The sequence below is a fragment of the Silurus meridionalis genome, chromosome 27 (assembly GCF_014805685.1).
Source record: "Silurus meridionalis isolate SWU-2019-XX chromosome 27, ASM1480568v1, whole genome shotgun sequence".
NCBI classification, from domain to species: Eukaryota; Metazoa; Chordata; class Actinopteri; order Siluriformes; family Siluridae; genus Silurus; species Silurus meridionalis.
This window is the reverse complement of record NC_060910.1, coordinates 7,339,198-7,367,115: the sequence shown is the minus strand read 5'-3', so window position 1 is coordinate 7,367,115 and position 27,918 is coordinate 7,339,198. Positions and strand designations below refer to the sequence as shown.

The 27,918-nt window shown below is 37.7% G+C and overlaps 2 protein-coding genes across 2 annotated transcripts; both read left to right on the top strand.

Annotated features, from left to right (window-relative positions):
* The first annotated feature begins 324 nt into the window (after positions 1–324).
* erap2 (endoplasmic reticulum aminopeptidase 2) lies at positions 325–10,832 on the top strand. Its single transcript, XM_046842138.1, has 19 exons — positions 325–499; positions 2,377–2,986; positions 3,098–3,236; positions 3,598–3,732; positions 3,827–3,947; positions 4,035–4,189; positions 4,987–5,100; positions 5,195–5,326; positions 5,667–5,798; positions 5,888–5,956; positions 6,035–6,210; positions 6,291–6,370; positions 6,454–6,637; positions 7,142–7,298; positions 7,672–7,856; positions 7,981–8,142; positions 8,280–8,420; positions 9,429–9,510; positions 9,609–10,832. Exons 2-19 carry the CDS (start codon positions 2,487–2,489, stop codon positions 9,753–9,755), a joined length of 2,811 nt encoding a protein of 936 aa, XP_046698094.1. The 5' UTR covers positions 325–499; positions 2,377–2,486; the 3' UTR covers positions 9,756–10,832.
* Positions 10,833–11,914: 1,082 nt separating this feature from the next.
* LOC124380905 (leucyl/cystinyl aminopeptidase) lies at positions 11,915–27,594 on the top strand. Its single transcript, XM_046842217.1, has 18 exons — positions 11,915–12,323; positions 17,865–18,690; positions 18,813–18,951; positions 20,597–20,728; positions 20,902–21,022; positions 21,175–21,326; positions 22,666–22,779; positions 22,920–23,051; positions 23,136–23,267; positions 23,345–23,493; positions 24,503–24,594; positions 24,755–24,938; positions 25,094–25,250; positions 25,380–25,558; positions 26,592–26,753; positions 26,842–26,982; positions 27,106–27,187; positions 27,280–27,594. Exons 1-18 carry the CDS (start codon positions 12,305–12,307, stop codon positions 27,409–27,411), a joined length of 3,045 nt encoding a protein of 1,014 aa, XP_046698173.1. The 5' UTR covers positions 11,915–12,304; the 3' UTR covers positions 27,412–27,594.
* The last annotated feature ends 324 nt before the right edge of the window (positions 27,595–27,918 follow it).

The window sequence follows — 27,918 nt, the reverse complement described above, 5'->3', positions numbered from 1 at the left end:
ATTACCTTTTATTTAAAGATTCTTTATAATGTTCATCTTTTTTTGTAATTGTAACAAAGAAAGCCAGGCCATTGCAGGGCATTTAAAATGAACAGTCAAAATCTATATAGACAACAAAAAAAGCTGATGAAATAAACTTTTCATATAAAAACACTTATTGGTATCGATATCGAAGACGGTACTGCTTTTAATCGTTATGGGTATCGAATCGAAAAGAAACTTGCATCGTATCGCACATCCCTAGAGAGAACTGATAGACGCTTATAAAAGAGTGACCACGCCCCTCATGATAATAATGGCGATAGAAGCCTGAAAAACACACACACACACACACACACACACACACAGGATTGTTGGTGGAGTGGACAGTCTAGGAGAGATGATCTGAACTAATCCAGTAGCAGTTGCTCGCGCAGGGGATTGTGGGTGATCCGCTGCAGCACGAAAGGGAAAATGAAAGCTCGGAGGCGCGCGCCACGATCACGCGGCTGAAACTCAGGTAAACGCATCGCCTTGTCTGTGCATTGCCTTAACCATGTCTCTGTGCGGTATATGTGCATGTGTGTTTTCTACATCATTTCTATAATGTTAATGAGCATTGCAGCCTGCTTCCTGTTATTCCAGTAAAGTGTCCTTTATTGCATCTCTCTGTGTCTCATGTGAGTCACAGTATCCCATTACAGTGCCACTATATCCTACTAAAGCCCACTGCAGTTTATATGGCCTGCTGTTGTGCACACAAAATATGTGTCCTTCTTGTTCAGGACATTCTTTCCAGCATGCCATCCCTGTCAGAGGGTTCAGAATGTAGCAGCTGGCCTGCACCATACTGGTCCATACTATATACCTAAGCCTTTACTTTAAAAAAGTTGCTTTTGTAACCAGCATGTACGAGTTAACTCTGTAAAATGTAACTATTTTGTAATTGTTTGTGCTGCAATCTTGTGTAACTATCGTCAAAACACATATTTCGGTTAAATGCATGTAAACAACAGAGTGTCCACTGTATAATACACTTTCACTGCCTGTCAGGTAAACCCCCGTAATCAACATTTTCAACATCAAGTCCAGAAAGCACTACAGATAGAAAAAGAACAAGGGCAAACTACCTACACAAGAATTATATTAGGATGTTTAGGTAACACATTTGCCATGTTCTAAGGTTAGCCAGTGTTCCTGCAGTGTTTTGCCAAACTAAAGTATAAGCAACGATTTGTTCATACATATGTATATACATATACAGGATACTTGTTGTATCCTAAGATTCAAAACAGTCTCCAAACACCCAGATAATAAAAACGGTAAATTTAAGTAACGAAACATTAAGAAATAATTTCCGCTTAACTCTCATAAACCTTAATCCTACCGAGCATGCTTTTCACTTCCTGAAGAGGAGGCCAAATGTGGAAAATCCCCCAAAACAGACAACATGAAAGAAGCTGTTTTACAAGCCTCGAAATGCATCACTAAAGAGGAATATAACTGTTGATTTATTGTATTGTATTTATGTTGTGCTATTTAGTTGAATAATTATGTGCTAGTAGGGTGGTCTGCCACCGAATGTGCCAGGTTTTAAGCTCTTATTGAATATTTATCTGTTGGTCTAAAACCTGAATGTCTTTAGTGTATAGCAAAAACTAAATACTTCAGAATCATCAAAATACTTTATCGATCCCACAGGAAAATTGTTTGGTTGCAGTTGCTCATAGTAAAAGAAAAGTTCAAGTAAAGATTACAGAAAAAAGTAGTATAAATAAAAATATGAATACGGAAATACATAAAAAGTATAAATAAATATACATATTACGTATACGAAAATGTACATATTAAGAGGAATGAATGTGTAGCAGCAGTGAAAAACAGATGGCAGAAAAAAATCAGACTACAGTTATGGTTATGAAAGTTATTGCAGATGTAATTAATTATTGCTGTGGCTGTAGCAATTCTATTTTTTTTTATCTGGAAAAGTTAAGAGATTTCTTGCAATTTTAAGAGTCATGTGGCTTTTATTGTTATTTCATCCATATACAGTTAGTACTGTACACAGTGAACCAAAACCACTTTCATCCAGGACTACATACAATACCATAAATTCAAACTAGGTGACACAAAATCGAATTTGCATTGTAAGAAAAGCTACTTTTATTAGTGTACTAAAGGATTTAAAGCTTTTGAGCTTTTAAAATGGAATGATAATGATTTCAGATAGTCAGCTTTTAAAGGTTGCTTGCTAAGCCTCCAGTTATTAAAACAAATTCTGTGAGATAGCTTCTTGAAAAAATAGGGACATTGTGTTCAAAGCAGAACCTTGTTAGAAAATTTCTGTTTAATGATTGAAATTCGACTGTCATGTTGTCCTGTTTTTTCTTCCATCAGGTAAAAGTGAATGCTATTCTTACTGAGGCATCAAGCTAAGAATGTGAGCGGAGCAATCAAGTACTAAAACTACTTTCCTCCAGTATATACATTTCATTCAAACCTCCAATATGGATTTGTTACTTCCGGTCTTTATCTTAATGGCTTTCCTTGGCACATGCCTGTCCTCTGAAAACGTCAACACTGCAGCTGAAAACATCCACGTAGCGACCAATGGCCTCCCTTTTCCCTGGAGCAAGTTGCGCCTCCCGAATTACATCATTCCCATACATTATCATCTGCTCATCCATCCCAACCTCACCACTGAGAGTTTCAACGGTTCAGTCAAGATAGAAATTGACGTGAAGAACAACACAAACTGGGTGGTCCTGCACAGCAAGAACCTCGACATCGTTACAGCTACTGTCCTAGATGAGAGTGAGGCTCACGTGTCTGATAAAGTGCTTCCTGTTCTGGAGTATCCTTCCCACGAGCAGATCGCCATCTTCTCTCCAAAGATCCTGTCTTCAGGAGAAAAGTACTTTCTTTATCTGGAATTCGGTGCAGTATTGGTCGATGGTTTTTCAGGCTTTTACAGAAGTACCTACAAAAGTAAAGACGGAGAAACGAGGTTTGTGCGATAATCTTATCTCAGCTTGTGTGAAAAATTCATTGTTGAACATCTGGTTGAAGATTAATGATCCATTCATGGTTGCTGTCCTTTATGCTTGAATATATGTAGGGTGTTGGCGTCCACTCACTTTGAGCCGACCTCTGCACGGATGGCTTTTCCATGTTTTGATGAGCCTGTATTCAAAGCCAACTACTCTGTCCGTATCAGAAGGGGAGCCTCTCACATTGCACTATCCAACATGCCCATAGTAAGACTTGATAATAATGGTGCGAATCACATGATATGGTTTTAACGATCACAATATCTCAATATCTCTGTGGTAGATTTTGGATCAGCGCATTAGACCTCATTGAACACCAGAATTCGATGGAGTCGAGCATGCTAATTTTCGTGCTTTTATTCATTTGAAGCACTGCATAAAACATTAACTAAGGCTTGTACATATATAGATAGCTTAGTGGAAACTGCACTTGTAGCGTAAGTCCTGATTGGCTAACACAGCTAAACTTTTCTCAGACCATCAGGGTCATCAAACTGCTAAATTAAATCAAATTTGCATTATATGCTTACCTACAAAAATAATAGAAAAGGTCTTTTCTTTCACACAGGAGCAGACAATGAAATTAGATGGGGGTCTGTTAGAGGATCGGTTTGAAACGAGTGTACGGATGAGCACTTATCTGGTGGCCTTCATCGTCTGTGACTTCAAGTCCGTCAGCGGGCGAACTGCGACAGGGATTGATGTATGATAGATAGATTGTCATTTTTTTGTGCTTTTATCAGGTACAGTGGTCATGTTAAATGCGTGCATTCATGTTGTATGTTGTTCTTTGTTAGGTTTCTGTTTACGCAGCACCAAACAAGTGGCACCAAACCCACTATGCCCTTGAAGCTGCTATTAAGCTTTTGGAGTTTTATGAGACGTACTTTAATATCTACTATCCACTCCCCAAGCTAGGTAAATATTATAGACTCATGTGTGTTCCGATGTATTCCAATTAAAATGCTGGGTTTATTTTAATTCATTACTTTAACGCTTTTTCAGATTTGATAGCGATTCCAGATTTCCAGTCTGGAGCGATGGAAAACTGGGGTCTGACCACCTACAGAGAAACAGCTCTCCTGTATGACCCAGAGCTCTCCTCTACATCAGACAAACTCTGGGTTACTTTGGTGATAGGACATGAGTTGGCCCATCAGGTTAGCACAGCACATGTGGCGCACTTGATAAAAACAGGTCTAGTGGAAAATTAGACCAGGAACAATGTTGCCAGGTTGTGTAATATCCTGCAGAAGAAAATGTGTATAAATATATACCAGAGAATACTTGTGGATTTCTTTGATTTTGGATCAGCTTTAAGCTCTTTTAGTGTATGTTCTGTTAAGAATTTTGGGTATTAGAGCTTTATGAGTATTAATAATATACAGTATAATACTTTAAATGTTTTTCCAGGTAGCTTTTAAAAGAAATGGTTTGGCTGTAAACTGTGAAGAAGATTTCATACCAGAAAAGCAATCACATCAAGGAGAAACGTGAAACACAGACTGTGTTGTTATTTTGTGTTATGTTATGAGGATGTGATTAGACTGAAAACATTTCGATGTGGAACAATTACAACATAAGAATAAAATTGAAATGCACTGCTGTTTATTTTTATTTTATAATGGCAATGCGATGAAAAAATCTTTGATAGCAATTGGCCACATTACCATCTCTGTATTGTAATTTATTTTTCAAAATTTCTATTCTGGTCCAGAATCTTCTCCATACCAGACTATTCAGACTGATCTTGCAACTCTGCCAAAGACATCTTAGTGATACTGGAAATAACTGAACTGAACGACTGTGAATGACAAATTTTTGTTATAAAATAGATTTTACACCTTCTTCTTTAGTAAATACCTACTTCTTTAGTAAAAGTCTACTAACAATACTATCGGCGATGTAGTAGATTGAATAATCATGATTAAATGAAATCTCTTACATTGTTCTCTAGTGGTTTGGAAACCTGGTAACTATGGAGTGGTGGAATGACATATGGCTTAATGAAGGCTTTGCACAGTATATGGAGTTTGTTTCCGTTGAAGCGACGTATCCGCAACTGAAAGCGGTATGTTTTTATTCCTCAGATCTTTTTTGTCATAATCTCATGCCACAAATGAACATGTTTCACCAACACTGGTTCTTTGTGATTTGAATTTCAGGAGGATTATTTGTTGGACACCTGCTTTTTAGCGGTTGGTCGAGATTCACTCGACTCCTCCAGAGCAATCTCGTCCTCTGCGGAGAATCCCACTCAGATAAAAGAAATGTTTGATACAGTGTCCTATGACAAGGTGACTCTCCCTGAATTCTTTTCCCAAAGTGTGAATTCCCCAACCAACATTTAAAACGGAGTTTAATCTGATTATGACATACGGCTTAATGAAGCTTACAGTCACATTTTATGGTGTTTTAATAATCCTTTGTTTAAACCAAACAGAAACAGGTGTCACGAACTGATATATAATTTGATCTTGATATCCAGATAGCATTTGACTGTATTCTAAATGTGTGTATGTATGTATAAGCCTATCATTATACAATCCAGTTACAAGATGTAAAGCGACGAGGTGGAAACAGGTCAGTCGATATTTTCCTTTTAACCCATTTGTATTGTTTGTGCTAAATGTTTAGGGGGCATGCATTCTACACATGCTGAGGCATTTCCTGACAGATGATGTGTTCCAGAGTGGCATAGTCAGGTACCTGAGAAAGTTCAAATACAGGAACGCCAAAAACGAGGACCTGTGGGACAGCCTGGTCAATGTAAAAGCTTTTTCGAAATATTTTAAGAATTTATGAAATTTTGCATGAATGATTTTAATATTAAGTATTCACGATTCTCTGCTCCACAGACGTGCTCTGAAGAAGATTTTACATTGGGAGAATACTGCTATAGTGACAAACAGGCTACCAAAAATGCTGTATGATTCTTTCACATTTCTGTTTTTCAGCTTCGTATTGAAAATGTAAGTGTTTGTAACCCACTGCTTGTTTTGTAGTATCTGTTTGCAGGAGAGCACATAGACCTGAAGAAGATGATGTACACATGGACTCTACAGAAGGGAATCCCTTTGGTGACTGTGAAGCGACAGGGAACCAAGCTTTACATCGAACAGGAGAGGTTCCTAAAGACAGTTCAGCCCAGTGACCCACTGTGGCACTCAATGCAAACTGGGTAATTCTAAAAAAGACTTCATGTTTGCTTAAAGTGCTTATGTTCAATTGTAATAAATTGGTATTCCTCCTTATCAACAGCTATCTTTGGCACATTCCTTTGACCTACAAAACAAGCCACTCCAGCGAAGAAATTAAACATATATTACAGACAAAATCAGGTCAGAACTACATCCAAGATCATTCATTTAACTCCGAATCAAGCAATGAGGCTGTTTTATGAAATCGTTTGTTTACTTTCCAGATATGTTGATGCTGGATCAGGAAGTGGACTGGGTGAAGTTTAACACAGACATGAACGGTTACTACATTATCCACTATGACATGGAGGGCTGGAGTGCACTAATTCAACTGATGCAAGTGAACCACAGTGCCATGAGCTTTAAGGACAGAGCCAACCTCATTCACAATGCCTTTCAGCTCGTCACGTAAGAAATGGAATTTCCTGGTTTGAACACAAGGTGTCACACTTGAGTAAAAAGGAACAAGTCTAAAACTGGATCAGCTCACTTTTACAGTCACTTCTGTAAAATATTAGTTGTGTAGGACTTTAAACTTTATAGAAATTAACGTTATTGAAATTAACAATATGCATGCTGACAAGATTAATATGTTTTATATACTATATATAGTAAATAATATATTATATATTAAGAATTATTTGATCTTATCTGGGATTATTGAAGTAATTCTGATTAATTGTTTGATTTCTCACTAATTTCTCATTTCATATAAATACAAATACTTCATTATCACATTGCTGATTTTTAGAATCCACTCCCTTTTATCGCTATTAACTATTTGCTGATTATATTTTTTTACTTGAACTACCAAAAAAGTTTAAATGGCTCTTTCTGCATCATAAAACACAACTATTTGTTTGATTTGTTTACTATTTACATGTATTATTATTATTATTATTATCTCTCCAGTGCAGGGCGCTTGACACTGGACCAGGCTTTCGATCTGCTTACCTACTTAAAGTCTGAGACACACAACGTTCCCCTTCTCCAAGGCATCGGCTATTTAGAATCGTTTTACAAGATGATAGAGAAGAGAAATGTAGCTGATGTCACTCAAAACCTCAAGGTATTTTACCATCAACTGTCAGATTAATGATTGTTAATCTAATAGTTTGGCAACACCCTGCTGCATCTGTATTACTAGACCACATTATCAGTTTGTTATCAGTGGTTCTGCCTTGATTTAACTAAATTAATGTAATGTGCCAGACGGCCATCAAGAAGAGATTTCCAGGACATTTCCAGGACATTATTGTGTCAATCTAATTTGCTACTCTGTGCTTTGCATCTCATTTAAAGAGGATTTTTAAGAGGATTTCTAGCTATTCAATAGTTTTCATGTGAGATGTAATGCTTCTACGTTTTACAGATTAGATTGAAACAATATTTATGTGGGTAGACACTGACCCTTTGTGCATGATTGCTTTATTTTCCCACAGACCTACATCCTGCAGTATTTTAGAAACGTGATCGACAAGCAGACCTGGAGCACGGAGGGCACAGTCTCTGATAGGAAGCTACGCTCAGAACTTCTATCCCTAGCGTGTGATCTTGGTTATTCTCCTTGTGTGGAAAAGGCCAAACATTTCTTTCAAAGCTGGATGAGCTCTAATGGAACCAACAGGTCATTTGATATACTGTTAACATGCTTTTCTGCCAGATGACAAACATGACTAACAGTACTAACAGCACTGTTCGCTTCTGAGCTGATTGTGAATAGTTTACACTGTGTGATTTTTTATCTGTAGCTTACCCACCGATGTGGCTGAGACGATCTACACAGTCGGAGCCCAGAATGATATCGGTTGGCAGTACCTGCTGGAAAAGTATGCGCTTTCTATAAGTGCGGCAGAGAAAAGCAAAATCCTCTCAGCACTGAGCAGCAACAAGGATCCAGCTAAGCTGCTAAGGTATATTATTATATACATGATTGCAATTTATTGTATTTAATTTAACAGGATTTGAACTTTAAAATGGTTTGAAATAATGCAGCTAGACTGCCGAACATTATGCTTTATGTAATAATACATAATTTTGCTTAATTCAGGCTGCTAGAGCTTGGAATGGAAGGCTCAGTGGTGAAAGCCCAGGATTTATCTACACTGATATACACTGTAGCCAGAAATCCAGCAGGTCATTTCCTAGCCTGGGAGTTTGTGAAGAGCAACTGGTATAAACTGGTAAAAAGGTAATTATTATTTAAATATTTAAATGGCATCTTATCAGTAAGTAGCGGAGTGTGTGTGTGTGTGTGTGTGTGTGTGTGTGTGTGTGTATAATTTTTTTTATTTTTTTTTTTATGCAACAGTAGGCAACAGTTACATTTTCTTTGACTTAACAAACATAAATGTACAGATATTAACACAAAAAACATAATAAACAAATAACTTAAAATTCTCCCTTAGCAGAAATAAAATCTTTACACACTCCAGACAGACGGGCAGTTTTTCCACACATTCAGCTGAAATACTATGCCATGCCTCTTGTGAAACTTGCTAAAGCTTTTCTTTGTCAGTTAGATATTTCTTTCTGACCTTGTGATCCAGTTCATCCCTGAGCAGTGTAATGGGATTTAGGTCCAGGGACCAGACAGTCAACTCCATGCTAGATTACACTCCAGCGGACTGTGTGCTCTCTAAACAACCCTTCTGAGTCATTGTCTGGAAGTGGGTTCCAATTAGCCTCAGTACCGATTTGCATGGCGTTGAAGTATGGAGCAGTAGGTTTAGTATTCCTCTCACTATTTAACCTACGTGTATATAACACGCAAGATCTCTAAATATAGACAGAAAATTGTAAAGTACACATGGCATTGCTACATGCAATTGTTGTTACCTAAGTTGACCGATTGACGAAAATGAGTACAGTTTAATTACCTAGTTTGTTTCTTAGAAATAAAAGCAATATACAAGTGTCTCTTAAAAATGATAAAAGACTAGCTGTTTCTAAACCTAAGACAGGCACTGTGTATAGGTATAACAGTAAAACAGGACCTGCCAGAAGTCATTTACACTCCAGCTTTTCTTTATTTGTCTGTTTTGAAGTTCTGAAGATAAACATTGGCATCACGAAACACCTACACACATTCCACTTCCTTCCCACCGCATCATCACTGAAAATTGGAAACTGTTCTACACATTTTTTTTCTGAATAAAGAACAGCGAAGCAACGTCTATTTCCGTTCTTTGTTTTTCAGATTTCAGCTTGGATCATTCTCCATCAGAAATATCATCATAGGTACAACTGGGCAGTTTTCATCTAAAGACGAGCTTGCTGATGTGAGTATCTTGTTTATTTGAAAATGTCTCAGCATCTTTATCACTGTTCTGTGGAACCTTTTGCACATTGGCATTGATACAACTTTGATTTTTTCCAGATCAAGGATTTTTTCGATTCCATTCGAGAACAGTCGTCTCAGCTCCGCGTCACTCAAGTGGCTGTGGAGAACGTGGAGAAAAACATTTTGTGGTTGGAGAGGAATTTAGAAACTCTGAGGATGTGGTTACAGAAGAGACTCAATTAGATATTTCACCTGTTTCTGCTTTAGGAAAACATACATAAGAATTAAGACATTTCCATTCTTTATTTTTTATAAGCCAATAAGCACATTTCCAATCAGAATGCACCAGTTTCGATGAGAAAGTTTGACCTGCATTAAGCATGTTTTTTTTTTTATATATTTCAGGTTAAATGGACATATGGGAAATAGATGTGTTGCCTGTATAGTAATTGGTGTTCCATTTCCTTTAGGTTTTCTATAATTAATAATTTAAACATTGTTTAAATATAGTTACTATAATTTGCTGGTTTCTGGTTCTTTCAAAAAATAAAAATAAAGCTCACCGTACCTGTCAAAAGATAGAAACATCTAGTATTTTATTGTTTTTGAGACACATGGATGTTGCTGTTGTTTCTATGCAACAAACTGTGGAAAATACAAAAACACACAAGGATTGTACAGTTAATTAATGGAATTAAGTTCTATGAACATATGAATCCAAATTTGACATTTAACTTGTGTAAGATGGAGAACTGGGAAGAAGATGTTAACAGACTGCCTCACACCTATAGTCAAACATGGAGCTGGAAGCCTAATGGTTTAGGGTTGTGTTGGAGCAGGGAAGGTTAGAGCGTGATCTATTATGGAATGGCCTGCTCAGTTACTGGACCTAAATCCTATTAAACTGCTATAAGAGGAATTGGATTTCAAGGTCAGAAAGAAATATCCAACTAGGATTGAACACCTCCAGCAAGTTTTACAAGAGAAGTATTTCAGCTGAATGTTTGGAGAAAATAACTGTAAAGAAGTGACTCATGCTAAAGGAGGATTGTTCATTGAAAAGAAAGTTGAATATATGTACATTTATATATTTGTATGGTCAAAGTAAATATTCATGCTGTTAGTTTACTTAGTTTGTCGCATATAAACGCAAGGAACATGCATGTGTCTTTCAAAAACATTTAAAAACTAGCTGTTTCCTAACTTTTGTCACACTGTGTGTAAGTGGGTCATCATTTTGACTTCCTGAGTGACCTGATTTTGTTTTCTAATTCACAACCTATTGCGGTCTCTTTATTAAAATTATACATAAATGTCTAATATTCGTGATTGTTTCACAAGCATGAATGCGAAACTAAACGTTTTCTCCGAAATTGATAGAAAAATGGCTGCAAGAGAAGTTTCTTTTTCAGTGTTGGTGGTTGCACTTCCTTTTAAACCCCTTTTGTATGTTCTTAGAAAATCCACCCTTAATAACCTATAATTAGCTTGCGTTCTTCAGTGGTGTCCAAGATTCATTTTGGATTGCATTGCTTTCTGGAACATTGAGTTCAGTATTTTTTTTAGCTCCTCTATGACTCCATTGGACTTCCTATTAATATGACTGAATATCACTGGAAAATGGCGAGAAAACTTCTCCAGTTAAACATCATTTTTGCCAACATTTTCCATCCTGTCCCACCAGAACAACAGCTAACTTCTCAACAACAAAAGTGCACCAGAATCCCTAAGCATGTCACCCTTAGAATCCCCAGATATATTTTAAGATAAACATATACAGATATAAACATAAGGACAAAAGTTCACAGGGTGGAGTTTCCTTTATGCTCCTCTGCACAGAAGATGGTTGAAACTGTCAGTGAAGAGAGATGATGTCCAACTGCATACAGAAAACTCAATGCTCATGGTCACGCAGTAGATAAACAGGCAAGACATTAGTCTACGAATCATATGATAGAAACTTGGACTATTGTGAGAGCCACAATGAACAACAGAGAAGAAATGGACAGCATGTGACAGCTCTGATTAGTGAAAAGTGACCTCTTTCTCATGAGTGTTCAGTGTTTCGCTCGTGGCTATGGAGTCTGTTTGCTTCATAACCCAGTTGGAATATGGATCCACAGGTATGATTGATGATACAGTTTTGCATTTATGTGATATTAGGAATTGGCTTCTTTTGGTTTCTTCGTTGGGGTGGTCAGATTACATCTCAGATGTCTCTGCACAAACCTGGTCCAGGGCTAATTCCTGTCCTGTGCTGCATATTGTAGGGTTTTTTTCTTTTCCCCCTGGACACCTGATCAGTTCAGAGTGATGGTTTAAAGTTGAGAAAAAACACCAGGGGTTAATCCTGGACCAGTGTTAGAAGCTCAGAGAATAATTACAGTGTAGTACTTATGCAGGCCACCTGGAGCAGAGCTACGAGTAAACCAGTGGATTTAACACTTAGGGAGGAACATGTGCTTCTAAAACAAGGATCAGGAACCAGACTACTTAAACTTATGTGCTGGCTTTCTACTGATATCCATAAAAGAGCGATTATCCTTCTCTTTCCATCCGAAGAAGTGATCAGGACAGGACTGGGGGGGTTTTGTAGCAGCTCAGGATGATGGAAGTGAGCTAGCCTGCTAGACAAGCTAAGCCTGTTTTCTCCAGCACCTCATTATTTGTCTGGATGATCTTTTATAACTGAGTGTGTGACTCTTTAAAAAAAAAAAAAGATTTATTTAATCAGCATTGACTTTTCTCTGGATTAACGTTGCCACCGCTGGGTTGTGAACCGACTTCTAAATATGGATCTGTTTGAAAACGGTAAGCCAACATGCCAAGACTTATCACCCAAGATCTCTGTTATGACAAGAGCAGGAAAGAAATGTTATATATTTCGCCTCCAAACACTTTTAAAACAAATTTGGAAAAGTTTGCAAATCATGCGCATTGTTTTTATTGTTAACCCGACCTGTTTTTGTAGTGCAAGACCGTAAGTTTACCCTCTCCTACATTGTGTTTGACGTTTAGGCTAAGCTAGTCAGGGAAGCTAACGCACACACACGCATATAGTGTCGCCTTATGTTGTCCGAAAAAAGTGATAGGAACAACAGGCAGATGATTCAGAATCGACTTTTACACCGATTATCTTATTAATGGAGACAAAAAAGGTTTAATCCGGAACTTGTGTGAACGATTTAACGTCATGACGAGAACATGAGCCTCTCAGCAGCCATACTCTTCCTCCCCACTGCCTTCTTGTCACTCAGTGTCATCAGAGATAAACAGACATAAACCCTAGATAAACTCTGGTAGGATTTCTGAGTGAAAAAACAACAAATATTTCCAAGTGTTCAAGAATATACTACCAAAACTCATTTAAAGTACTTAAATTTACCTGAATTAGTTATTTTTCTGGTCAGTGTGCACTGGATTTTCAGCTATCAAGATAAGACCCTTGTGAGTACCACTGAAGAGCCAAGGGAAGGTGGTAGGAAGATGGTAGGGATGAAGTTAAAGCATTGAACTTATCAAGGTTTATAAATATCATGATTATCAATCCCAGAGCCGCTGTTGGGCCACTGCGCAAGGGCTCTTACCCCTCAAAAGCTCGGTTGTATAAATGAGATCATTGTAAGTCACACTGGATGATAAGACACTTTAGAGAATTACAGCTAGATCAAGAGAAGATGGTAGGAAAGTTGTTAAAACATTAGACTTTTTAAGGTTTTTAGGTCATGAAATCTAATTCCAGGGTCACTGCTGGGCCCCTAAATAAGGCCCTTCCCCCTCAAAAGTATAAATATATAAGATTATTGCAAGTCACTGTGGATAATAATAAAACCCTTGAGAGGAAAACTTCTGGAACAAGAGAAGATGGTTGCTCAGTGGTTAAAACATTGGGCTTTTCAAGGTTTCTCAAGGTCATTAGTTTTAATCCCAGGGCCACTGCTGGGCCCCTGAACACGGTTCTTCTCCCTCAAGAGCTCAGTTGTATAAATGAGATCATTAAATTCACTGTGGATAAGGGCGTCTGTCTAATGCTGTAGAATGCCTCAGTAGGTGTAAAGGCACTTGAGGACCCGAAAGAGTTTGTATTTCTGGATCAGCTTCTGGATTCAAATCTGACAAAATGCTGGACAAACTTTATCAGCTGAGTCCTATTCATAAAAACTTATAATAACAAATAACACAACAGCAATTGGAGCTTTTCAGATATTTATTGAGAGTTAGAGCAAAAGCCATGTTATTGTCACTCTCAACAAAATAGCTTGTGTGATCATGCATGTAATGTTGAAGTGAAATTTACATACTCTACTTAGGAAAATCTATAACTGGTGTTACCTGACAGGCTCAAGGTCAAGAAATTATTATTAACCTGGACTATAGTTCACCCACAACATGTCAAATCAAATTAAATCAAATTTTATTTGTCACATGCACAAACATACAGAGTACGACATGCAGTGAAATGCTTTTTACGACGGTCCGGCATGAGCGAATAGAATGAGGAGAAAAATAAACCAAGAAAAAAGAGAGTAGATAATAAAAAGTATAAACTATATAAAATATTAAATATATAAAGATATATGGGGGGTCTATACAAGGATACGTATGACAGTAAAATTTACTTAAAATTTACTTAATGTCACTTATGCCCCAGTTAAACATGAAAGCTATCTATTTTGGTTTCTCTCCTATAAAACATGTAATTGTTTAGTTTTTTGTTTGTTTGTTTATATGCAAAACATACCCCAGATTTAGAGATTATCTGCAAAAAATACTAGTTTGCTACTTACTGACGTGCTCAAGAGTCTGAGGTGTCTAATGAAGAAAGTTCTAACAATTTCCTGACTTGTGTAAAGTCAATATAGTCGTCAAGCAAACTGTAATCACCTTCTCAAACTAAATATTGACTTTGCACAGAACTGTAAAACATTATAAATATCATATTTCAGGTGATATTTTCTGTAATACAGTGCAAGTTTATGGTTCAGATGGATATGTTTGTAAAGTATAAAACATGGCGCACAGTCACACCTGTGGCTGCTTTGAGAGAAGCTGATCTCATTGTGCTGTTTGAATTAGTTATGGTTTATTTGTTTTTTATGGGCCTGATAAGCAGAGGAAAGAGAGATGAATGTTTCTGACCATATGTAGGCTGTGTAATGGTACTGTGTTTAGAATAATAAACCGATCTTTGTGATTTAATTGGTACTGGGTAAATAGAAGAACTGAAAGTTTTTCTGTACAGTCTGCTGTTTCTGTGCAACACAAGATGTTTTTCTCAACTTCCTCAGAGAAGAAAATGAAAGGAGGTCACGTTGTAAGGGTGTTGGTAAATCTACAATGTTCACACTTTGCATTCAGTCCACTAGATAAGTTTGCACCGAATTTATGTTGTTATGGCAGAGTAAAAAAAATGATCGACATATAAATATATAAGCACATAAAGGCATGTGCCTGTTTACAGAAATTGTTTCCCACATCTGACTGTTTATTGATGTGGTTAATGTGCTGCTCGAATTGCACTTGAATGTGAAAGCACAGGCTTCTCTAGTACTCCTGCTTAGCTATGGTAATACAATGTCAACAGGAAATAACCTAATACTGAGTATAACAAACATTGTTTTTACACATACAGTGGTGTTTTTTTTTTTTTTGTTCGGTTTTGCTGCATTACAACCTGAAACTAAAATAGGTTTTTATTTGGATTTTATGCAATGGGCCTAATACATTGCTCCAGTTTTAAATGTATATGTAGTCACATCCTTTGCCATGAAACCGATTAATACAATTTGTTGCAATCATTTAGTTATTTAATTGAGGTCTGGCAATGTGCTATGAAAATGTCATGATTTGTCAAATAATGTCAAGGTAAATTTACCTGCTCTGAACAGCCCCTGAGTGTGCAACACCACTACACAAGCACTCCAGCGTGGTCAGAGATCATGTTGTGGGGAGATATAGGTCAGAGTGGGGTTATTCAAAAAATCAGGCCACCATTAAATCCATAACAATATGAAAAGAATACTTTAGACTAGAAATGGGTTTTGTTTACTTTGTTTACAATCACTCTGTAATTTGATACAAAAAGACGATGATGTGGAACATTTCAAGGTATGTTTTACTGCTGAACTTTAGTACTGCAGTTTACAAAAGCCTTTAAGCCAGGGGTCACCAACCTTTTTGAAACTGAGAGCTACTTCTTGGGTACCAATTAATGTGAAGGGCTACCAGTTTAATACACACAGTTTTCAGTTTGATCTGAAATAACAAATTTGCTCAATTTATCTTTTATTATATGTTATTATTAATAATGAATGATATTCATCTATGTGAAGACACTGATCATGTTAATGATTTCTCATAATAATTATCATCAATGATTTAACAAAGTAGGAAACATCTATTTTTTTTTTGAGAAAAGGCCTGCGGTCTACCATGTGGTCCATGTTGGTGACCCCTGCTCTAAGCAAACAGAAAAAGACACATGAAGCACACACACACACACACACATATATATATATATATATATATATATATATATATATATATATATATATATATATATATATACACACACATATATACAGTGGAACCTCGGAGCTCGCGAGGGTTAGGGACCAAGACCGGTCATGAGTTCGAATTTTCGCGACCTTTTGATACGCCCCTTCCAACCCAGTAAAAACCCAAAGAACACTATACGAAATCGATTTAAATGAGTAAATAGCACTATTTCACTATTTACATAATAAAAATAGTTTTAAAGCATTTTTTAGACAATTTTAATGAGATAAACCTTGATTAGAAATGTTAACTAGCGTTTTGAGCAGCTCGCGGATGCTCACGAGCCGGTCTGAATGAGAGTCGCCGGGCGGAATGAAAGTTGCGAGCATGAGAGGTCGCGAGCTTATATATATATATATATAAACGTGTGTGTGTGTGTGTGTGTGTGTGTGTGTGTGTGTGTGAGAGAGAGAGAGAGAGAGAGAGAGAGAGAGAGAGAGAGAGAGAGAGAGACAGCACAACATTAATTTAACAGCATGTGCAGAGCAGCACAGCAGAATGTAAAAATCCTGGCATCTCTAGCACATAGGTTAACTCATACATTGCCTACTACACCTGAAACAGCTTGACTTCACTGTAGTGAAGGACAATAAATCTTTCACTGTTAATTTAGTGGCTGCCCTATGACTGTGTTGCTGTGTTTTTAGGGATCATCTTCCACCTCATCGCTATGGTGAATGGGCTGCTCCTGTGTGTCTGAGACCGTGAGCCTAGCTTTTCCTGTGGGGTTATTCATATTTAGAGTTACATTTTAAAAACCGATGTGGTGTCCCTAAAGACTACTAGTACTAACTAACTGTACGAACTGTATAATGAATGTTCCCTATTCGTGTGGCTGAGGCCGGGGAGATGCAGTTGGAGCTGGGAGATGAGTAGTAAATACAGCTCGTTGCGTGAAGTAGATGGCGTGTTTTGTTTGTAATTATTTCATCATATTACCAGTGTTGCCTTCTTTGTTCACTCATATTGTATTCTTTTGAACGTTTCACCATTGCCTCCATGATTGATTGTCTGCACACAGACACACATTGCACATGTGCAGTGAGCAAACATCAGCCACATGATGGCATCATTCAGGTACTGAAAATGAGAAGCAGCAGCTTCTAATTCGCCTTGAACGCCAAAGTATACAGAGATAAAACAAAGCAAGTATTAATAACGGTATTGTTTGTCCTGAAGCTTTTCGGTAGTCCAGTATTGACCCAATTACATATTGGTCATATAACCTTTTTGGCCATCATGGGAAATGCTATGTGTAATGCAACCCAACAATTCCCATCACCCTGAGTACACAGTGAAGCATGGTGGTAGCAGCGTTGTGCTGAATGGAATGGAAAAATGGAATGGAAAACTGGATTAAAGAAGGGAGGGGGGGATTTAAGACTGGGATAGAGGTTCACCATCCAGCAGTACAATGACCCTAAACATGCTGCTAAACCTACACTGGATTTGTCTTTTTTTTAAGAAACATTTAAATGTCTTGAAATGACTTGGTCAAAGACCAGACCTGAAACCGAATGGGAATTTGTGGCATAACATGATTGCTGTACAACAATACAACCCATTTATTTTAAAGGAGCTTGAGAAGCATACTAGTGGGAGGAACAGTATACTTATACACCCTTAAGATTTTATTTGTTACAATAAAACATATTTAGCACCTTCAAGTGGTAGGCATGCAGTGTAAAGCCTTGGTGTAAAGTTGTAATGCAGAAAAGTATAAAAAAACGCCCTGGGGGTGAATACTTTCACAAAGCACTGTACTATGGGCATGTTTGATTTTTCTATTTTCAGATCGAGCTCCACTTCCCCGGAACATGATAGAAAACAGCATGTTTGAAGAGGAACCTGATGTGGTAGATCTGGCGAAGGAATCGACCTCTTACCCCATTGACTCAGATGAAGTCCCATATGAGCCGCGCAGCTCCAGGCTGCTAGTACGCGGTCTTGGCGAGAACGAGTTAGATGATGATGAGGAGGACTACGAGTCTTCAGCTAGACTCCTGGGGATGTCCTTCATGAACCGTAGTTCCAGCCAGCGCAGTGCCGCCTCCTCCTACGGCCGCCAGCAACCATCCGGTTCATGTCCGAAGCCATCTGCAAAGACCATGGTGATAGGAGTCTTGTTCCTGGTTTTCATTGCTTCAATGGTCATGGTCATTTACTTTTTGCCCAAGTGCACTTTTTCCAAAGAGGGCTGCCACAAAACCAGCTCCCCCTGGGAAGTTATCTATCCAATCTCCAAAAATGGGGTACTGTTCCCATGGACGAGCTTAAGGCTTCCAAACAGTGTGCGTCCAGTCGACTACGAGATCTCGGTCCATCCTGACCTGAACACCATGACTTTCACTGGGAGTGTAGCCATCACCCTGATGGTCCAGCAAGAGACCAAGAAGGTTATTTTGCACAGCTCTGATTTAGAGATACAGAAGGCCACTTTTCAAGGCAAAGAGGTAGAGATCTTGGAGTACAAGCCCTGGCAGCAGATTGCAGTCACATTGTCAGAGGAACTTGAAAAGGGACAACAGTATGTACTCACTATCAACTATTCAGCAAACCTCTCCAGCAACTACGATGGCTTCTATAACAGCTCTTACACTGACACGAGTGGAAAAAGAAGGTATTCTAGATGATTATTAATAAAGTTATTATTATTATTATCAACATTGTTTTTAGTAGTAGATGATGATGTTAATTTATCATGTTTTTTTATAATTTTTTTTTTACTTGTTCTTTTGTCAGAGTTTTGGCTGCTACTCAGTTTGAGCCCCTGGCTGCCCGCAAGGCTTTTCCTTGTTTTGATGAACCAGCCTTTAAGGCCAGATTTCTAATTAAGATCAAGAGAGAAGCGGAATACATCAGCCTTTCTAACATGCCTTTGGTAATAACCTCAGTTCATTTGTCTTTTTTTGTGACACATGCTCAAAAGAGATGCTATTGCGGTATTTGTATTGGTATAAATATTAACTCGGAGCATTGCCTCCATGTTTCTCTCTAGTACACACAATCTGAAGTAATCATTCTTCTGGTGTAATTATTAATGCAGTTAATTAAGGCTCTGGCAACACCTAATTCTAATCCTAATCTCAGTAACATTAAGGAAGCCTTTTGCTCTCAAAACAGTCCTGATCCATTAACTTCTTCTGACCCAGTTGTCTAGCCATCACAGTTTGGCCCTTTCGATCTCTGTTACGCTTGTCCATTTTTACAGTTCTAACCTCAATTTTGGGACAAAATGTTCATTGCTACCTAATATTCCACCCACTATCAGGTGCCATGATGAAGAGATAAACAGTGTTATTTACTCACTAGTCATAACATTATATATGCCTGATTGCCTGGTGTGCGCGCGTGTGTGCGCGCGCGTGTCTGCGCGCATGGGCGCGCGTGTGTGTGTATGTAATCCCCCGCTTTATTGCAGTTTGAATCTCGTGCCCCGGTTTATCGCGGAATTCTCTTTTGGATAGCACAATAGACCAAAAAACTTATAGGGAATTGTTTTTATGGAGTTTTATGTTGAAATAATTAAATTTATTAATAATATGATATATATATTTAATTAGAAATGATCATATAATATAAACAATAAAATGTAATTATTAATTATAAAATGAAGTAAAATGTGGCGTTTTTTTATCGTGTTTTATTAATTTTTTTATTCTTTTAATCAGTTTTTCTTTTGGAACGTAATTGGTAAGGCAGAAACGCAAAACCAGTTGATTTGATTTTAAATAATAGAGTACAGTGGTACCTTGACCTACGAGTGCATTAATGTAAGAGTGTTCTGAGGTACGAGCCGTCAGTCGGTCGATTTTTTTTTTTTTGCTTTGTTACGCAAGCAGAAAATTGAGGTACGAGTTCGAGACCCCGCTGCTAGATGGCGAAACGAAGCCAAAAAAGCGAAGACTGTGACGAAAATTAAGATAAGCAAAGAAGAAAAAGTAACAAATTTAAAGTTAAGGGATACGTAGTGTACAGTAGTGATAGAGAGAGTAGCAAAAAATCGAGTTTTCCCTCCTCCGCCACTTATCGCCTCTCCGCCGACGTCTTCGTTATCTCAAGTCGTCACTGAAAATACACTGAATAAAACCTTATTATATCTTTACATACTCTTTCTATTATGTTTTTATACAAGATTTGTTATTTAGAAATGTATTTTCCAATTTAACAACAAGAAACATAAAAACGGGGTGTCATTTTGAGGGTTGGAACGGATTAATGCCATTTTAAGTATTTTCAATATGGAAAACTGATTTAATGTGCGAGCAAATTGAGATACGAGCTCGTCCACGGAACGAATTAAACTCGTAGGTCAAGGTACCACTGTATATGTTATAGTGTACAGTAAAATACATGAAGTCTTTAAAAGGCTCATTTAGGTGCTTATTTAATACCTTGATTTTAATTTATTGATGTTTCTATGGACCTCTGAACTGCCAGCTTTTCCTATCCTTGTGGGGACCTGCAGGATGATATTTACAGATTTATTATGATTACGATTTTTTTTTTTTCCTTCTCATTTTTAGGCCAAAACCACTTCATTGTCAAATGGGGTTTTTGAGGATGAGTTTGAGAGAACCATCAATATGAGCACTTATCTTGTTGCATTCATCGTGGCCAACTTCAGTAGTGTCAGTGCAAATGTCTCTAACACTCAGGTACGTCCGTTCAAGTTTGCGCCACATTTCTCGCGTATTAAAAACACGCATTCACAAAGAATTCACACGGCTAATAGTGAGATGACTTCTTGTTGTGTGTTTGCATCCTGTTTGCTAATTTATAAACTGATTAGGTCTAATATGTGTACTTATTTTCATCACATTTTTCAAAGGTCTCCGTATACGCAGTCCCAGATAAAGAAGACCAAGTTCTTTATGCTTTAAACGCAGCTAGCAAGCTTCTGGAGTTCTACAATGGTTTCTTTGAAATCAAATATCCGTTGAGCAAATTAGGTGAGACACGCTTCACTTTACATGGAAATCATTGAAGTTCTGTTTATGGTGACTCTCCGTGTTGATCGTGTTTACCAGCAACTCAGTTTGTGTTCGTCAGATTTATTTTGGGCATATTTCATTACTTAATGTGCCACTCTTGCTTTTAACAGACTTGGTGGGCATTCCAGACTTTCTGGCTGGAGCAATGGAGAACTGGGGGCTCATCACATTTCGCGAGACGACCCTGCTCGTGGGTAATCATTCCTCCTCAATGGATAAGCAGTTAGTGTCCTCCGTCATTGCCCATGAACTTGCACATCAGGTATGCAAAGTTTTCACAACAAAAAAAACATTACATTAAAACACAACCCGGAGTCCACAATAGTGAACAATAGTGTCCCAGCACCACTAAGCTGTACATGTTAATGAACAGAGGATAATTCCAACTTTTAGTTTCTAATCAGTTGTTATTCAAAGTTTGATCAGCACAAAATGAATAACATTATTAATGATGGTTTTATCTTATTTTGTCATATAAAACCTGTCATTAAATGAGCTTAGAGCGATTATGAGGAGAAATTCAGTTTGCTGGTGACACTGGTGAGTGCATATCGCTAGTATGTGAAAAACAGATACTACAAAACCTAACCTGTTACGTTTTCACACTGATTAGTGCAATATTTATTTATTGCTTAAACTATTTTGCATTAGTCTGTGCTATGTTGAATAGGTCCTGATTTGGTCTCTGAACAGCATCAGTTGTTTATGGCATTGGACTTAGCAAGGTGTTGAGACATTGACAGGGTTCTTACGCATTTTGGAAAAGAATGGAATTTGATCTGGGTGATTTCCAGGTCTGGATTAGTATGGAAAAAAAACACTAAAAATATTTGTGTTTTCCTACTATTTGACCTATTTGGTTTTCTAAAAATATTGTTCATAAAACAAAAGTTAGAACGGCACTAATCGGGATACATTTCAAAACGGCGTTTCCGTCTAAAAATGATCCGCATCCACACTTGTTTACAATCGTTTCCCAAAGGTGCTCATCCACACCGGAACATCCTGAAACGCCCGCGTCTCTGTACTTCGCATGAGCAAAAACGGAAGGCGTTTCGACCCGAGTCATTTCCGTCTGCCGCTTGTTTACTTTCCTGCTCTTTGAAATGTCGTGGCAACAACAAAAAATGCGTCATATTTTCGAAAGCCTCCTTTTTCACAGTTCACATTTCGAAAAATGGCATTTTCTAATTTATCCACTTCGGAGAGTGTCTTCCAAATGCTGCATTTTCGTTGACTGAAAACGGCGCCTCCGTGTGGACGGAAGGTCAAAACAGTACAGCGCCCCCGACCGTGCAACATCAAAGATTTTGACTGATATACATCAGAGATTGTAACGGAACACGTAAAAGTTCAAATTTAAAATAATTGTTTAAGACGTTAAATATGGTTTTAAGAATCTTTAGGAAATTCTGCATATTTGAGTCTGGATATGTATTGGATTTTGAATTGAAAAATGTGTATGAACCCTGCATTGACTTGATCAAAATCATAAATCTCTGCAGATTTTTAGCTGCAGATTTATACAGAAAATCTCCCATTATACCCATGCTGCTCTATTAAATTGACTGGTTACTGCAATTTTTTTTTTCCTGTTTAAGTGGTTTGGAAACATGGTCACTATGCACTGGTGGAATGATCTCTGGCTGAATGAAGGATTTGCGACGTACATGCAGTACTTGTCTGTCGAGAAAGTCTTCCCTGAGCTCGACATTGTAAGTGTTCCTAATCCAAATTCGTAACTGCTGCAAGAATCGTGAGAATAAATAGTTGTGTTAACGTTATGTTCAATAAACAAATGTATGCATTTTCTTCAGAAATTGCTTTTTTTCCCCCTTCTTATTCATCTTCTCAGGAGAACGACTTCCTGGATGTGCGTTTTAGAGCCCTCTCCAAAGACGCAATGAATTCGTCCCATCCTGTTTCTGCTGATGTCACTGCTCCAGCGGAAGTAGAAGAAATGTTCGACTCCGTGTCCTATGAGAAGGTTACATATTCTGAACACATTTCTCTTCGTGTCCTTCAGTCCACCAACTAGACAATAACTTTGCTCCTTGAATATCTCGCGCAGGGTGCCTCTCTTTTACTCATGCTGAATGCAACAATTGGCGAGGAGATGTTCAAGAAAGGAGTGATTGAGTATCTGAAAAAGTATAATGGCAGCAATACGAAGAAGGAAGATCTGTGGAACAGCTTTTCACAGGTACAGCCTTCTTCATGCATGGAGAGATGTTGAATTTAAATTACCCCTTATTTACCACAATGTCACTACTGTTTCAGTTCTCAAAATCGATCGATGTGGCGCAGATGATGAACACCTGGACTGTACAAAAAGGTTTTCCGCTGGTCACAGTGAACATAACAGGCAAACAAGTGCAAATAACACAAGAGCGTTTCCTCTTCAATGCAGGCAACATCACAGACCACAGGTATTTTTTTTTTCTAACCATTTTTTGCATATGGTTTATTCGTTGCAGGTTTCAGTAGCGCAGCAACCTTAAGTATTCAGTCCTAGCTGTCTGTTTATGTCAGGATTTAGTTTTTGGACAATACAGGGTTTCTGCGGAGTCTTAAAAATAAAAAAAAAAGGCCTAAAATGTAAAAATCGAAATCTTAAATTTGCTGCTGTAGGTCTTAAATAATAAACCATGTAATGCTAATTTTAATACTCACTGAAATGCTCATGTAGCACTTTAGAATGATATCGGTCTTAAATTTCATTCTTAATGGTCTTAAAAATGTCTAAAAGTCTTCCGACAAAGAACTGAGCAGCTCACACCTCTGAACAGGCACATGACCAGTGCAACCCCCAGAATTTATGAGGTTTATAAGGTTTTTTGCAATCGCATTGTGTAAATATTAGTTTCCCCCATGTTTCATGAAAACTGACCGTCTACAACAAATTGGTCTGACTGCATGAGTTTGTTTCTATGGAAAATCATTTCAAGTTAGCACACAATACAATGCTTTAATCCTCTAACCCTTTAATCCTTTAATAAAACTCATACACAACACCTGAAACTAGCCCTTGTCTAACTAGCATTAGATAAGAGAAACACTTCCTCTTTGATCTTTTCTGGACATATAATGTCTAAGAGAAAGGTCACTGTGGTGTATGCACTTTTCTTATGCACATTACAATGTCCTTCTTCCATCTTTGCAGTATGTAGTCCAGTAGAAATGGTTCTGCACATCACACACATAAACACACACGTTGTCTGTATATTTTACATTTGTTCGCCCAAACCGGTTTTCAGATCGGTTCGAAAAATTATTTATCAAAAGTGTTTGCTGATTTTGGTAGCAGATACCACAGCACATCTTCAATCGTGTTGTAGAGCCCATGCCTGGAAGGGTTTGAACTGGATGTAATGGAGTTGTATCTAATACGTTCTAATCTAATCAGCGGTCTCAGATGTGACTCTGTTCTCTTCACAGCGAATTGTGGCAAATACCGCTGACTTACATCAACGACACCTGCAGCCTCTCTGTCTCCTGCAAACAAGTGTTTTTTTTTAAGGACAAAACAGGTAAATCTTTTCCTGACTTTACTATAGCAACCATAGAAAGCTTTCCAGTACGGTCACTGCATTATGGGATGCATAACTGAATCGCAACTCATGTCACTGCATTAACAGTTTGACGTGAACCTTTTTTTTGTAGTTATAATATTTATTTTTCATTTTCTAGCCACCTTCGACCTTCCAAGCAGCGTGAAGTGGCTGAAGTTTAACTACAGGAGTGAAGGTTTCTACATAGTGGACTATGGCGAAGAAGGCTGGAAATCACTGATCGAGGGTTTGAAGGAAAACGTGTCTGTTCTTTCACCAGAGGACCGAGCGTCTCTCATTAATAATGTCTTTGCGATATCAAGGTAGTTTGTTAATTAAAGATTAAGCCAATTCTGAAGATACAGTCATACAGATGAATACACACTTTGCAGTTTGCTGTTAAGGCTATAATAAGGCTGCAAGAAAAAGTTCCACAAAGGCGTCTTTTGACAAATGGTTTCATGTTGTATGTTTGTAGGTTAGGAAAAGTGTCCTTCAAACAAGTGTTAAATCTTTTGGAGTATTTAAAGAATGAAACGGAAACCGAGCCTCTGACTGAAGCCCTGACACAGTTAAACTACATCTACAGACTACTCGAGAAAAGATCCGAGTTTAATCTAGTGTCCAGGTTGGAGGTTAGTTTTCTCCCGTTACACATTACACCAAGTTCTGATTTATTTGAAAGAATGGAAACGATAAAAGCTCAAGTCTGGTGCACAGATATAAATTCCTCAGGGATTTCTCTTCTTTCTACCTCTTTCTAGAACTACATTTTTGATCATTTTGGCAAACTAATGGACAACCAGTCATGGGAAGAAGAGCCATCTGTGTCTAGACAGAGTCTAAGGTCGATCCTGATGCAGACAGCCTGCTCCCTCAACAGACAGTCCTGCATCGAGAATGCCAAAAAACTTTTTGATCAATGGAAATCCATGAACAAGACGTAGGTTTGACCAATTATTCAAATTTCATTAATAAGTGCTAAATTCCAGTAGCTGGCAGTTTTTGGTGAGCATGATTTCTAATTAGCTTGTTTATAAAATTTGTGATTTTCTTTAGTTTGAATCATTTGAAATATTTCTAAGTTTTAGTTTTTATTAATTGTAGTTCCTGATTGGTGGGTGTGTGCCAACCAAACACCTAGAGATCTCTCTTATATTCACTTCAAAATAACACTGCACCAGATTCACTCTTAGTCCAAGTCATTTATTATATTTTCATTTTCTTTTGAATGTCACTTGAAGAAAAAAAAATACTCGTGTATAGAAAAAAAAATACTAAATAAGAGAAGGGAAAAACAACACACTCGAATTATTAAATGTAACTATAATATAATTACATTACTTGCTGTTCAGTACTCAATTGTTGCTGAAGTAACAGCTAAATCATTCTGAGGATAGTTATATCACACATCATGCTTAGTTCCATTCACAGTGATATTGATATAATTGTGTAGTTTGCAAGTCGGTTGGTTTGGTTTCACACTGGACAAAAACAGTGGTTGTGGATTTAAGAGAACACAGAGCTGACTGTAAACACATCAGCGAGAACTTGAAACAATTTGTCGTTCATTTTTAATCTTTTTTGGTCAGTGGTACAAATATTCAGATATATTTCTGCCCTGTATTGTGCAAATACCAAAAAAAAAAAAATGCAGAATGTCTGGTTGGTTTAAGCTTGAAACTTTTCTTTTTTTTTTTACTGCAATTAATCTACGCTACCTTGCAAGTGACTTTAAAGCAGACCGAGATCACCTCACATGACCGCTCTCAGTCAGTTATTTGGATCTATTCAAATAGACTGTAAATGTTTGTGAAACAACCTTAAATAAACTCTTGTGCTAAAATTCCAGACGGGTTAACAGACAGGTTTTAAGATGTTTGTCAGATTGCTGTGATTCTGCAGACAAGGCCACATGTCAACAACACAGTGATATGTACAGCATGTGAGAGATGCCTTAACACTTCCTTCTTCAGGGTTCCTGGAGACCTCCTGAAAGCAGTTCTGTCTGTGGCAGCCCAAACCGAGGAAGGTTGGAACGTAATTTTGAACTCTTATGTGCATTCCATCTATGACGCTGAGAAACGCAAAGCACTAGAGGCCTTATCCAGCACTCGGGATGTGCGGAAAATCGCATGGTAAGCTTTTTTTGTGCACCAAACATATCCATTAACAATGTAGTAAGGTTTGTTTTTTTTTTTTACTTACCCATCCTGTTACTTACAGGGTCCTAAAAGCAGGTCTTGATGGAAGTCTGATTCAGACCCCTGAACTTCCTCTTGTGATTAATAGAGTCAGCAGACATTTTGCAGGTTATCTGTATGCTTGGGACTTTGTGAAGGAAAACTGGGATCAGCTCACACAAAAGTAAGCGAATTATGTGTGGTGTTTTTGAGAACATGGGTCACATGAGTTTTTTTTTAGTTGACTCCTTGAATATTATCATACAATTTAAGAAACATTTCTCATTCTCTCTTTTTTTTTTTTTAGATTTCCAATTGGCAGTTTCTCTTTGCAAAGCATCATCATGTCTGTGACCAGCCAGTTCTCTACAAAGAGTCATCTTGAGGAGGTTGGTTTTTTTTTTCTTTTTCTTTTCTGCAAGAATTGTTCATGAAAGTCTGCACGCTGAACTAAAACATCCCGATTTGCGTCTCTGCTCAGGTTCAGAGTTTTTTCAGCTCTTTAAAGGAGAGAGGATCTCAGATGAGGATCGTTCAGGAGGCCATAGAGAACATACAGCTGAACATGTTCTGGATTGAGAACAATCTGGACATACTCAGGAAGTGGCTGTAGGCTCAGAGGGGCCAACGTCCTTACACACCAACACACAACGCACATGCCCCTCAGGTGACTAGGCCAAACACTTGTGAGTGATGTAAAAGCGATCACGGCCAGTGTCACATGTGTGCAGAGATGTGTCAGGGATAAAACTTTTTCTTACTTCGTATCTATATATTTTTTATTTTTATTTTTAAATCAGCTCTTTGATTAACCTGCTACATTTTCCACCGAAAACCAGAGGTGCTCAAATCTACATTTTAGCTGTAGAATTTAACCATTAAAACAATGCTTTTCTGTTTAGTTTTCCGCAGTCAGAATGCAAATGCGGTAGTTTAAAAAATGTTTAGTACAATAAGTATACACCCACCTTCCATTTTGAATCAGAACACCTGCGTTTATCCGATCCGAGAATCGTGTGGCAGCAGCACAACGCTTCAAAGCATGCAGATGCAATACAAGAGCTTCAGTTCACATCAAAAACCAAAATAGACTGAAAGTGTGATCTCTATGGCTTGTTTC